Source organism: Dendrobates tinctorius, unplaced genomic scaffold (genome assembly GCF_039654945.1).
Source record: "Dendrobates tinctorius isolate UK_male_01 unplaced genomic scaffold, ASM3965494v1 ptg000157l, whole genome shotgun sequence".
In the NCBI taxonomy this organism is placed as follows: Eukaryota; Metazoa; Chordata; class Amphibia; order Anura; family Dendrobatidae; genus Dendrobates; species Dendrobates tinctorius.
This window is the reverse complement of record NW_027361824.1, coordinates 8,979,569-8,993,979: the sequence shown is the minus strand read 5'-3', so window position 1 is coordinate 8,993,979 and position 14,411 is coordinate 8,979,569. Positions and strand designations below refer to the sequence as shown.

The 14,411-nt window shown below is 45.4% G+C and overlaps 1 protein-coding gene across 1 annotated transcript; it reads right to left on the bottom strand.

Annotated features, from left to right (window-relative positions):
- Positions 1-2,686: 2,686 nt before the first annotated feature.
- On the bottom strand, positions 2,687-14,396 carry SPCS2 (signal peptidase complex subunit 2). Its single transcript, XM_073548524.1, has 5 exons — positions 14,245-14,396; positions 7,816-7,899; positions 6,124-6,283; positions 5,737-5,872; positions 2,687-4,433 (listed from the first exon to the last, which is right to left on the bottom strand). Exons 1-5 carry the CDS (start codon positions 14,281-14,283, stop codon positions 4,247-4,249), a joined length of 606 nt encoding a protein of 201 aa, XP_073404625.1. The 5' UTR covers positions 14,284-14,396; the 3' UTR covers positions 2,687-4,246.
- Positions 14,397-14,411: the final 15 nt, after the last annotated feature.

Genomic DNA, 14,411 nt, shown 5'->3' with positions numbered 1-14,411 from the left:
TTAAAATCCATAATGTGTTTCATAAGTCCTTGTTGAAGAGGTTTGTTGAACCTGTTGTTCCAGGGGTGGCACCTCCGGACCCTGTATTGGTTGAAGGTAACATGGAATATGAAGTAGAGAAGATACTGGATTCCCGTCTGGCTAGATGGAGACTCCAGTATTTGGTTAAGTAGAAGGGTTATGGTCAGGATAATTCCTGGGTCTCTGCCTCTGATATTCATGCCAAAAGATTGGTGCGTGCCTTTCATCGGGCTCACCCTGATCGCCCTGGTGGCGTGGATGAGGGTTCGGTGACCCCTCCTCAAGGGGGAGGTACTGTTGTGAGTTCATTTTCCCCTTCACCATTGAGGTCTGATGAACTCCCTCTTCTGGTGAAGGAAGGTAGTGAGGCTGATTACCAAACACCTGGGTATGATGACTGGGTGACGGGAATTGCTGGCTGGATATAAGGCAGCCGACGCCCTTCTGCCTTGCTGGTGATCTCTCTGAGGGAATCTAGGAGACCAGTCTGATTCCTGCTCCTCAAAAGCTAAGTTTTCTGCTCTACTTTTTGCATTTGTGTTTTGTTTTGCCTTGTTTTTCTGAATTTCTGCCATTCCCTGCTGGGGCGAGTTGAATTCCTTTTTGCTCTGTCTTCAGAAAATACCTGAGTGCTGATATAGTCTTTTTGAAGCCTAGCGTCTTCAGGGCCTTTTTCCTATCAGCCGGTTGGCCCTTGTTTTGATAGGGTTTTTGGTGGATTGCAGACAGCAGCTTTCCTATCCTGTCCTATTTAGTTAGGCTGAGCAAATGATGGGGCCCAAGCTATCTTTCTGTGTTTTTTTCATCTTGCTTCACCGTCATTATATGTTGGGGGCTGCCTATTGCTTTGGGGTCTGCCCTGGGGCAGTTGAGATTTCCCTTTCTGTCTTTAGGCTATGTAGTTCTCCGGCTGTGATCGAGGGGTCTAGGGCACCGTAGGAACCCCCCACGGCTACTGCTAGTTGTCGTTGATAGGTTCAGGGGTCTGCAATCCGATAGCTGCCAACTTCTCTGGTTTTCTGGACTTAACTAGTATTTCTGTTTTTGCCTCCTACGGTGACTCATTCATAACAGAGCTCCCTGTATACAGAGATACATGATAAGATCCAGTCTGCAGTCACCACTAGGGGGAGCTCCCTGTATACAGAGATACATAAGATCCAGTCTGCAGCCACCACTAGGGGGAGCTCCCTGTATACAGAGATACATGATAAGATCCTGTCTGCAGCCACCACTAGGGGGAGCTCCCTGTATACAGTGATACATGATAAGATCCAGTCTGCAGTCACCACTAGAGGGAGCTCCCTGTATACAGATACATAAGATCCTGTCTGCAGTCACCACTAGAGGGAGCTCCCTGTATACAGAGATACATGATAAGATCCTGTCTGCAGTCACCACTAGGGGGGAGCTCCCTGTATACAGAGATACATAAGATCCAGTCTGCAGCCACCACTAGGGGGAGCTCCCTGTATACAGAGATACATGATAAGATCCTGTCTGCAGCCACCACTAGGGGGAGCTCCCTGTATACAGAGATACATGATAAGATCCTATCTGCAGTCACCACTAGAGGGAGCTCTGTTGTGAGTTCATTTTCCCCTTCACCATTGAGGTCTGATGAACTCCCTCTTCTGGTGAAGGAAGGTAGTGAGGCTGATTACCAAGCACCTGGGTATGATGATGATGACTGGGTGACGGGAATTGCTGACTGGATATAAGGCAGCCGACGCCCTTCTGCCTTGCTGGTGATCTCTCTGAGGGATTCTAGGAGACCAGTCTGATTCCTGCTCCTCAAAAGCTAAGTTTTCTGCTCTGCTTCTTGCATTTGTGTTTTGCCTTGTTTTTCTGAATTTCTGCCATTGCCTGCTGGGGTGAGTTGAATTCCTTTTTGCTCTGTCTTCAGAAAATACCTGAGTGCTGATATAGTTTTTTTGAAGCCTAGCGTCTTCAGGGCCTTTTTCCCTATCAGCCGGTTGGCCCTTGTTTTGATAGGGTTTTTGGCGGATTGCAGACAGCAGCTTTCCTATCCTGTCCTATTTATTTAGGCTGAGCAAATGATGGGGCCCAAGCTATCTTTCTATCTGTGTGAGTGTTTATTTCATCTTGCTTCACCGTCATTATATGTTGGGGGCTGCCTATTACTTTGGGGTCTGCTCTGGGGAAGTTGAGATTTCCCTTTCTGTCTTTAGGCTATGTAGTTCTCCGGCTGTGATCGATGGGTCTAGGGCACCGTAGGAACCCCCCCCCACGGCTACTGCTAGTTGTTTTTGATAGGTTCAGGGGTCTGCAATCCGATAGCTGCCAACTTCTCTGGTTTTCTGGACTTAGCTAGTATTTCTGTTTTTGCCTCCTACGGTGACTCATTCATAACAGAGCTCCCTGTATAGAGAGATACATGATAAGATCCTGTCTGCAGTCACCACTAGGGGGAGCTCTGCAGTGTATATAATATATATATATATATATATATATATATATATATATATATATATATATATAATTACCCAGCCCTCATGGCCGCGCACCAGTGACAGTAGGACGTTTTGCTTTTTTTCTCTCTTTTTTTTTTTTGGGAAAAAAAAAATTGTCTTACAAAAACCCTGCAGTGTCAGACAGGATCCAGAATGGCAGAAGCGGGCGGTGAGCGGAGACGGACAACAGATCGCAAAATGCTTCTTCCTTTTATTGATTACAATGATAGTGATCGGCCTGCAGACAGAGCGCGGCGTCGCACACACAGGGCTGAGCCGCTCGTCTCTTGTGGAATTATTTCACCCTTCTCACGATGTACGATAAAACAAAAATTCCATCAAATAAATAAAAGAACAGAAAAAAAACCAAACTAGAAATAAAGAAAAGTGGTGGGGTTTTCTATGGAGCGTGCGGCTCTGGCTGAGAACTGACGTCCTATCCGCTAGCATCTATAGGTGGCACTGTGCCGAGCCTTCTACTGACGACACAGAGTGGACGTATGAAGGGTTAATTATATATTTTATCTGCTGAAAAAAAAAAAAAAAAATAGTAAAAACAAAGCCCCATGTTCTTTCCCCGCCTGCTGCATATTCAGCACTTAACATTAGTGCAGGTTGTGTCCGGTGTTGCAGCTCAGTCCCATACACTTTAGTAATGCAAAGCTGCAATACCGGACACAATCTGCATCCTGGGGTGGCACTCTTTCCGGACAGTAGCTTTGTTTTTGAATCCTGCACAACCCCTATAAGGCTGGGGCGGCTTGCAGATTTTTTTTGACCCCTTTAGAAGGATAGGGGGCCGTGGAAAAGTCGTAATTTTACCGGCAATCGTGGGCGGAGCCAGAACTTTAAAGGGGCCATCCATAAAAGTCCTTGAGTCATCCTCTTCATCAGTCTCTAGGAGAGATGGGTGCTGGCCGCAGAGAAAGTACAGACTACAGAGGCGGCTCTTAGAATTCGGGGTGACGACCCCCTCCACATGGCGGCCATATTGAGTGTGACAGAGCGGGTGCAACGAGAGAAAAAAAAAAAAAAAAGAAGCAGGAGCCTTTCTGCTGGAATGGATAGAAGTTGTTGTGAACAGTGGGCTCAGTGGTGCAGGGGGCGGGTGGGTGATACTGTGCCCCAAGTAACCGTCATCTGATTTGGGTCTAATTTAGGAGTTGGGGGCCTATAGATAATGGGGTTGTCCTGAACTCACAGTTTCGTCTTTATACTCCAGTTACACCGAAAGCTGCAGCCACAACTGGCAGCACTCTGCTGCAGGAAGGCGATCCGGGATATGCCCAGGGCACCTAAACCCCGCCCCCCCCTATGCTCAGTTCCACTCCCGCAATGCAGAATTGTGATTGCAGCTTGGGAGGTGACTAGAGTACAGCGGGTGTAACAGTGGAATCGCCAATGCAAGGCATACAAGCCACGATGTAACAGCAGTAATACGAGTGCAGCTCTGAATGGGATTGGGGTGTAGCAAACAGCATGGACCAGCACAATTGTGAATGCAGCTCTGGAGGTGACTGGAGTAGACGACCTGTAAAGCAGCTGGTGGTATAATAGAGGGGTTACCCGATAAGGAATCTACCAGATAAGCGGCGATATCTCACAGATCCATGTCCCCCGGGCTCTGAGGCAAGCGGGATACAGAGCCCCTGTATAACGCCCCTCGGGGGGTGTGGGGTGGGGAGACGTTCCTGCAGGGTGGCGTCGGTTCTGCGATATCCCTCTCAGCGTAGACATGTGGCAGGGCCATCCTATTTCATCTTCTTCTCGGAGGACAGACTGTCGTGGAGTTTGGAGACTTCAGGCTCGAACAAGTCCATGACTAACGTGCCGCTTTCATCGAAGAACTTGGCGATGGATCTGGTGAACTCAGCGTCACGCTGCTGCTTGTTCCGGCCGCTGACGAAGGTGACCTTCAGGGTGTACTTATCATCGAACCTGGCGGAAAGGGCGAGATGTCAGGAAAATGGGGTAAGGCTGGGGAAAGCCCGCGAGTCCCGCCTCCATCCCCCAAAGCCTGCAAGTCCCACCTCCATCCCCCAAAGCCGGCAAGTCCCACCTCCATCCCCCAAAGCCCGCGAGTGCTGCGCCATCCCCCAGACAAAGCTTGAGTCCCATATCATCCCCCAGACAAAGCCCACAAGTGCTGCCCCATCCCCCAGACGAAGGCCGTGAGTCCCAACTCTATTCCCTACACAAAGCCTGCAAGTGCTGCCCATCACCCATACGAAACCAGCGAGTCACACCCCCCAACCACACACAAAGTTCGCAAGTCCCGCCCCCAACCCCCAGACAAAGCAGTCTGCGAGTCCCACCCCCTTCCCTAGGCAAAGTCCACCGGTCCCACCCAAACCCTAAGACAAAACCTGTGAGTCCCACTCCCTTCCCAGACAAAGCCCGCAAGGGGTGCCCCCATCCCATATACGACGCCCGCTAGTGCTGCCCTCACACCACACACGAAACTTGCGAGTCCCGCCCTCAAACCCCACATATGAAGTTAGCGAGTCCCGCACCCAACCCCCAGAAAAAGCACGCCAGTCACACCCAAACCTCGAAAACAAAGCCCGCAAGCCCCAACCTCATGCCCCAGACAAATTCCACAAGGGCTGCCCCCATCCCCACACGAAGCCTGCGAGCCCTGCCACCAACCCACCATAGACAAAGCCTGCGAGTCCCGCACCCATCACCCAGACTAATTCCACCAGGTCAGCCCCAAACCCCCAGCCAAAAAAAAATGCCAGTCCCACACCCAACCCCCAAACAAAGCCCCAACCCAAAATCCTAGAAAAAGTTGTCTAGTCACGCACTAAAGCCCAGCGAGTGCCACCCTCCAACCACTAAAAGTACAAGCCTCCACCACACAACGTGTCCCACCCTAAATTCCAGTGAGTGGCAGTGCTTGCAGGTGCCAATGTGCCACCCCTAAACCCCAGCAAGTGCCGCCCGTGAGCCACACCGTAAACTCCAGTGAGTGCCACCAGTCTTGCCCCAGATAAAGCCCGGGAGTCTAGCCCCCAATACGCAGACATCTCACAAGTTCAGTCTCATCCCCCAGAGAAAGCAAATTGTACACCCCCATGACCAGTGAGAGAGGAAGCCATAAGTGTTGTCCCCCTCCGCCCACTGATCATGCATGCTTTAATCCTTCGGCTGTGCTGCCATCAGTCTTTATGATGGACAGGTATCACACCTGACAACTACTAATAGTCGGGAACGGCAGGTGTCGGACGTCACTGCTCACCTTTTCAGACTAGAGGACAGGTGCCAGATATCATCCGGGTCCATTCCTGCCGGGTCTTTTCTGTGGGCGACCAGAAAAATGCTCTTCTCCTTGTATGAGGTATAAACGGTGAGGACGCCCATCATCAGGAAATAAGTGACCGAGGGTTAAGGGAAACACAGACTACAAGTCCCAGCATACCAAGACAGGCTTGTAAGTTCTGGATGGAAACGTGATATTCACTGACAGCAAGCAGAGACCTTGAGAGTCAGGATTAATTACCACTTCATGGAAAGAATAACAAGTAAAGCGCCACAATGTCTTCTCCATTGTAAGATCTCGGGTCAGTGTCAGTGAATGGAAACCTTCATCTTACACCCACAAGAGACGGGCGGCAAAAAGGATATGAGATAACGCAGAAGGCAAGAACGGGCTTAGATTCTGGGAAGGGATGAAGATAATCCCACACCAAGGCTACGATGGCGAACAGACAGGAGATGGTGCAGATGATGAGGCGGCCGTCAATCAGGCAGAAGTTCTCCACGTACTTGTACTTCTCCAGGAGAACCTGAGGGAGGAAGAGCACAGAAGATCCAGAAAAAGGGAATTACACCTCCAGAGGGCGCCACCAGGAGGCGGCCTCTCATCACAACACGAAGGCTGGAACTGATGAAAGTGGCCTAAATCAATGCTGCTACCATCTGACGTGTCATATACATATATACAGGCAGGAAGACAACGGATTTATCCTAGCCACGGCTCCAAACACAATATTATAACACTCAGGGCCTCCAGAGGCCATAGTCCAGGGCTTCTCTTGTCCATAGTGGGCAAAATTATACTAGATATATCCTTGTCCATAGGGGTAGTATTATAGTAGATATATTCTTGTACATAGGGAGCAGTATTATAGTAGTTATATTCTTGTACATAGGGGGCAGTATTATAGTAGTGATATTCTTGTACATAGGGGGCAGTATTATAGTAGTTATATTCTTGTACATAGGGGGCAGTATTATAGTAGTTATATTCTTGTACATAGGAGCAGTATTATAGTAGTTATATTCTTGTACATAGGAGCAGTATTATAGTAGTTATATTCTTGTACATAGGAGGCAGTATTATAGTAGTTATATTCTTGTACATAGGAGCAGTATTATAGTAGTTATATTCTTGTACATAGGAGCAGTATTATAGTAGTTATATTCTTGTACATAGGGGGCAGTATTATAGTAGTTATATTCTTGTACATAGGAGCAGTATTATAGTAGTTATATTCTTGTACATAGGAGCAGTATTATAGTAGTTATATTCTTGTACATAGGAGGCAGTATTATAGTAGTTATATTCTTGTACATAGGAGCAGTATTATAGTAGTTATATTCTTGTACATAGGAGCAGTATTATAGTAGTTATATTCTTGTACATAGGGGGCAGTATTATAGTAGTTATATTCTTGTACATAGGAGCAGTATTATAGTAGTTATATTCTTGTACATAGAGGCAGTATTATAGTAGTTATATTCTTGTACATAGGAGCAGTATTATAGTAGTTGTATTCTTGTACATAGGAGCAGTATTATAGTAGTTGTATTCTTGTACATAGGAGCAGTATTATAGTAGTTGTATTCTTGTACATAGGAGCAGTATTATAGTAGTTGTATTCTTGTACATAGGAGCAGTATTATAATAGTTATATTCTTGTACATAGGAGCAGTATTATAGTAGTTATATTCTTGTACATAGGAGCAGTATTATAGTAGATATATTCTTGTACATAGCAGTATTATAGTAGATATATTCTTGTACATAGGAGCAGTATTATTGTAGTTATATTCTTGTATATAGCAGTATTATAGTAGTTATCTTCTTGTACATAGGGACAGTATTATAGTAGTCATATTCTTGTACATAGGGGCAGTATTATAGTAGTTATATTCTTGTATATAGCAGTATTATAGTAGTTATCTTCTTGTACATAGGAGCAGTATTATAGTAGATATATTCTTGTACATAGGGGACAGTATTATAGTAGTTATATTCTTGTACATAGGGGGCAGTATCATAGTAATTATTGTGCGAGTTTCAGATCCTTGCTACCTTCTTGGCCGCATCGTCCAGAGAGTTCTTCACAGCAGATCCGTCCCACTTGTCAACTTTTACTGGCTTGTCATCAATTTTCCACTGCAAGAACAAACAGGTTTAGGACATGATGAATAGAAGCGGTGATTGTTACATAGGACTGCTGCCTCTTATCGAGCTTGTAATTTCGGATTTAGCTAAACAATCGTGTACCAGGGACAACCCTGCAATTTTTACCCGCTTTACTGCTCAGGCCCTTACACTTTTGCATGGATGGTTGCGCATTCCCCTCTCACGACATTATCACTGCCGTATCACTTGCCTGTGACTGAGGAGTCAATAGTCTATGAGATAAATCCATGGAGTTGAGCGATTGGGGCAAAGAACAATCAAACGGAGTATAGCTTTTAGAGTAACTTATAATTCATTAATATTAAAATAACTCTGGACAAAAAAGTGACACAGAACTACGTACATAAAGTGCTTGTGCATACCAGTGGTCAATTAAAAAATGATTTGGTCTCAGCAGTATGATAGAGGTTCTCTGTAGTAGACTGGAGCAGGATGTATGGTCCATATATTGGTGAGAAGGTTCCTCTTGTTCCCTGTCGTGCCCCCTTTCGTCACAAGGACAGTCCCCAAGTGTACGCTGCTACGGGGGTTACCCACCATCAATGTACAAGGTAAATAAGGGGAACAATCGCCAGCCCTGAGATGGACGTCTGACACGGCAGTAACGAGTGCCTCAGCTCCATATAAAGGAGACGTTCACCTTCTAAAGTAAAACTTAGAGGGATCTTCCTCCATCCAATATCACAGCGTCTCGCTTTATGTTGGGCGTCCCGGCCATCAGAACTCATTGATCTTCAACCTCACTGAAAAATGCGAAAACTTAGGATGGGTGCAGACGATCCAGAGCTGTCAACGCTAAAATCGCAGCGCTTGTTCGCTGCGTCCAAAGCGCTGCTAGCTATTGGAACACAGGTGAATCTGCGTGTGATCACTGAACCATGCGGATTCACTGCGACTCATACATTCTCTGGGTGAAATTTCTCTTGCAGAGAATCTCATCTCCGCAAGAGAAATGGACATGCTGCGGTCTGGAAAGACGAGTCGCACGTCCATCTCCGCAGGCGTCTGTGGACGCATAGTGGACATGGGATTACTTGAGATCCATCCACTATGCTGTAACATCAGGATGCTGCACAAATACACGGCGTCCGACCCGCAGCGATTACTGACCGTATGCACCGACCCTCACAGATATACTTTGTGTAACTAACATCTCTGACACCAGTTGAGAGTGCAGCGTTACACAGCCGGCACCGGCCACTGACAGCAGGGATCCGCGTCATCGCCTTTTCACCATTTAAATGCTGCAGTCCATCCTATATGTCGGGCTTGTCGGTCGGTGGATTACTGTGGCCCCTGCAAGGCTCCTGTGACAACCATGTCGGCCCCCTGGGACTAGCTCAGTTAGAAGTATTGCAGGATATAGATCAAACAGTCGATCTAAAAAATGCTGCAGGTGCCGCCATCGGCACCATGATCCCAGGACACTCGTAAGTTGGCATGACAGAACGGGGTCTGCAGATGGCCCCCCGTGCCTGTCATTACCAACCTCATGTGTACGTCGGCTTGTGTCCGGCACTCACAGGCGGTGCTCATTTTCTCCATACATAGTAGGGCTGATGCTCCATGCACAGCTCAGGCGATGGAACGATTACAGCTTCCTGTCTCCTTAGGGGACCATTGAAACCATAAAAAGTGAGAAAAAGATTTTTAAAAAATAGGGAGAAAAAAAAAAAAAAAAATACAAGAGTTTAAATTCTCCCCCCCTCTCTTAAAAATAAAAGAAAAAAGATATAAAATATACATATCTTGCAGAAATGCCCCAAAATAAAAAAAAAAAAAAAAAAAGACATGCTACTACATGTGGGGACAAATGACACCGCAAGAAACGACCTGGAAATCATCTGCAGAGACTTTGAAGACTTAGGCAAGAAAGTGAAAGAACTGGGAGCGCAGGTGGTCTTCTCTTCCATCCTCCCAGTGGATGGCCATGGAACAAGGAGGTGGAATAAGATTCTGCAGGTGAACAACTGGCTACGTCGATGGTGCCGTCAGCAACGATTTGGATTTCTGGATCACGGAGTGAACTACTTATACGATGGACTACTTGCTAGAGATGGGGTGCACCTTACGAAGACTGGAAAACATGTATTTGGAAGTCGCCTTGCTACACTTGTAAGGAGAGCTTTAAACTAGAACAACATGGGAAGGGAAGCAAAAGACCAGAAAAAGCCATACACCTGACAAATGCTATTGAGAACTCTGCTATTAGAAGTGGAAAGGAAAAACAAAGACGAAAGAATCTAATTAATAAAAATATTGGAGAAAGAGAAACCAATCACAAACTAAAATGTTTCTATACTAATGCACAAAGCATGGGCAACAAACAAGGAGAATTGGAACTACTAACACAGGAAAAGAAATATGATGTCATTGGAATCACTGAAACTTGGTGGGACAATACACATGATTGGAATACAAGACTAGAAGGATACAACTTATTTGCAAGAAACAGACTTGATAAACGAGGAGGGGGTGTCGCATTGTATGTTCGAAACGCGTATATCTGCACAGAGATTGAAGCTTCAGAGACTGGGAGTTCTGTGGAAACTGTTTGGGTAAGAATACAAGGACAGAACAATGGAAAGGACACCATTGTAGGCATTTACTACAGGCCGCCTGTGCAAGCCGAAGATATAGATGAACTCTTTATGCATCAGAAGGCCAAGTTCTCCAAAAAATGTGACATAGTTGTCATGGGAGATTTCAACTATCCAGACATTTGTTGGGAATCTCTCTCAGGCAAAACTAACAGGTCAAGGAAATTCTTATCCTCTCTTGCTGACAACTTTATCTTCCAAAAGGTAAGGGAGAAAACAAGGGGAACTGCTACCTTGGATCTAATCCTTATAAACAGGGAGGAAATGGTTGAGGAGGTAAAAGTGGCTGGGACCCTAGGAGGTAGCGACCATGCTATTTTAGAATTTTGGATAACTAGAGGTGGAAGACCTGTGAAGACTCAGACGTCAAGGTTAGATTTCAGAAAGGCAGATTTTAAGGGATTCAGAAAGAGAATTGGAGGGATCCAATGGCTGGATATCCTTAAAGACAAAAATGTCCAGGAAGGATGGGAAATCTTGAAAAATGAAATTCTCAAAGCACAGTTGTTAACAATTCCGAAAAGAGGGAAGAATAGGAAGCATTTAAGGAAACCAGGATGGATGAACACAGAACTTAAGCACATGCTAAAAAGGAAGAAAAAAAATGTTTATAAAATGGAAAGAGGGAGGCATATCTAAAGAAGAATATAATGCTGTCTGCAGAACCTGCAGGGCACAAATCAGATTATCTAAAGCTGAAAATGAACTGAGGCTTGCAAGAGATGTCAAAAGCAATAATAAAGGATTTTGGGGATATGTCAAAAGTAAAAGAAAAGTCAAAGATGCTATAGGATTTTTACAGGATGAAAATGATGAAATGGTAAGACAGGATGTTGAGAAGGCTGAACTTTTAAATTCCTATTTTGCATCTGTTTTCTCTCAGAAAGGAAATGCAACATCAACTGTTATTCACTGTCCTATTAAGGGAATAGAAGAATCCAGGATATCTATAAACAGAAAGATAGTGAGGAAACACTTAGCTAACCTAAATGAATTCAAGTCTCCAGGTCCAGATGAATTACACCCCAGAGTACTGAAGGAGATAGCAGAAGAAATTTTTGAACCCCTCTCCATAATCTTTGAAAATTCTTGGAGAACAGGAGAAGTGCCAGAAGACTGGAGAAGAGCAAATGTTGTTCCTATCTTCAAAAAGGGGAAGAAGGTGGACCCAGGCAACTATAGGCCGGTGAGTCTGACTTCTATACCAGGAAAGATCTTTGAACAAATTATTAAACAACATGTATGTCAATACCTGGATAAGAATGAAGTGATTAAACAGAGTCAGCATGGGTTTCTAACTAATAAGTCATGTCAGACTAACTTAATTTCCTTCTATGACGGTATCACTGATTGGGTGGATCAAGGAAATGCTGTAGATATAGTATATCTAGACTTCAGCAAAGCATTTGACAAAGTCTCTCATACAATCCTTATTGAAAAAATGACTAAGTATGGAATGGACAAGGCAACTGTTAGGTGGATTCATAACTGGCTTAGTGATCGGACCCAAAGAGTGGTCGTAAATGGCTGCACATCCAGTTGGAAGAATGTCTCAAGTGGGGTACCACAGGGCTCTGTCCTGGGCCCTGTATTGTTCAACATCTTTATCAACGATTTAGATGAAGGAATTGAGGGTAAACTGATTAAATTTGCTGATGGCACAAAGCTAGGAGGGATAGCTAATACTAGAGAAGAGAGAGAGAGGATTCAAAAAGATTTAAATAAACTGGAGAAGTGGGCAGCAACTAACAGAATGGTTTTTAACAGGGAGAAATGCAAAGTACTACATCTGGGCAATAAAAATAAAAAAAGCATATATAGAATGGGAGGAATAGGGCTAAGTGACAGCACATGTGAAAAAGACTTGGGTATACTAATAGATCACAGACTGAATATGAGTCAACAGTGTGATGCAGCAGCAAAAAAGGCAAATGCAATTCTAGGATGTATTAACAGAAGCATACAGTCTAGATCACGTGAAGTCATTATTTCCCTCTACTCCTCTTTGGTCAGACCTCATCTGGAATATTGTGTCCAGTTTTGGGCACCACATTTTAAAAAAGACATCAACAAACTGGAGCAAGTTCAGAAAAGAGCGACCAGAATGGTGACCGGTCTGCAAACCCTGTCTTATGAGGAAAGGTTGCAGGATTTGGGAATGTTTAGTTTGCAAAAGAGAAGACTGAGAGGAGACTTAATAGCTGTCTACAAATATCTAAACGGCTGTCACATTGTAGAAGGATCAACTTTATTCTCATTTGCACAAGGAAAGACTAGAAGCAATGGGATGAAACTGAATGGGAGGAGACACAGATTAGATATTAGAAAAAACTTTTTGACAGTTAGAGTGATCAATGAGTGGAACAGGCTGCCACGAGAAGTGGTGAGTTCTCCTTCAATGGAAGTCTTCAAACAGAGGCTGGACAGACATCTGACTGGGATGATTTAGCGAATCCTGCTTTGAGCAGGGGGTTGGACCAGATGGCCCAGGAGGTCCCTTCCAACTCTACGATTCTATGAATCCGATCGGCAAACAGAGCAACCCGAAAAAAAAAAATCAAAACACCAAAATTATGTTTTTTTGGCTGCAGCAACATTGCAATAACGGCAATTAACAGATCGTACCTACACCATGAGGTCATCAGCTCGGGGCGCAAATCATAAGTCCTCACTCGGCCCCAAATCCCGAAAAATGGGAAAGTTACGGGTCTCAGAAGGGGGAGAAAAAAAGCATCTTGCTTTGTAATGGTTTTTTAACCAATTATATAAAAAAACAATAGATGTTTGGTGTCTGTGAACTCGCAATGACCGGGAGAATCACAGCGGCGGCTCGGTTATAGCATTTAGTGATTATGGTAAATTATCCACTTTCTGACATCGGCCAATCCACCCAAACTCTGACAGCGGCATTTAACATGCGATACCGGCAATCATGCTGGAAATCCGCCCATCGGTGGCACGCATCACGTGATCGCAGGTCACCGATCCGGAGGTCTCATGGAGACGTCTATGGTTGTCACTGCCGGGGATTGCTGTGAGCGCCGCCCGGTGGTGGTCGGCGCTCATAGCAAGTGAGGTATTCTGCTACATACAGGTACATAGCAGAGCTGATCAGGTAACGGCAGCTTCTAGACTCCCATGGAGGCTATCGAAACATGCCAAAAGTGGAAAAAAAAAAATATAAAAGCTGAAATCACACGGCCATATTGACAGAAAAATAGAAGACATGGCTCTGGGAAGGAGCCTGGGAGCAAAAGAAAAAAAAATACCTCCGGTCATGACGAGGTTAAAAAAAAAATAACTTTTTTGCAGTTTCTCCGCATTTGGATTTTCCGGCACATTCTGAGGTAAAATCAATGGCGTCGTTCAACAGTACAAACCAATAACCGAGCAATGGCACAGCTCTGGGGAAACACAAAACAGGTCACCAAAAAGAGGAGCAAAGGGGAAAAGCAGAGAGGAGGAGGTAATGGGGGCACAGCTGAGGGTCCGTCACACTTGTACCTGGCGTGGACATGCTGACAGTTTCCATCATCAGTGTGGGAAGACACCTCTGTGACATACAGGACCCCTAATGGCGGGGACCCCTCACTGCATCCCATACCCAGTGTGTAAGGGGTTAACTCCCCGTCATGTGACCGACAACCCCTCCTCTGAGGAATAACCGAGCCTAATCTCGGGGGTCTCTCAGCCTGACACCCCGAGCCCCCCTTACTTTCTCCAGGAGACCGTTCTTGCCGCCTCTCGCCGCCATCTTGTCTCATCCCTCTGTGTTTTGACCTGGCAAGCGCTGATTGGTCGCTATCAAGTCTTCCGGCCACGCCCCTTATTCTTTTTTCCCTTCTCGGAAGCTAGGCGGTAAAGGGCGTGATGACGTCATAG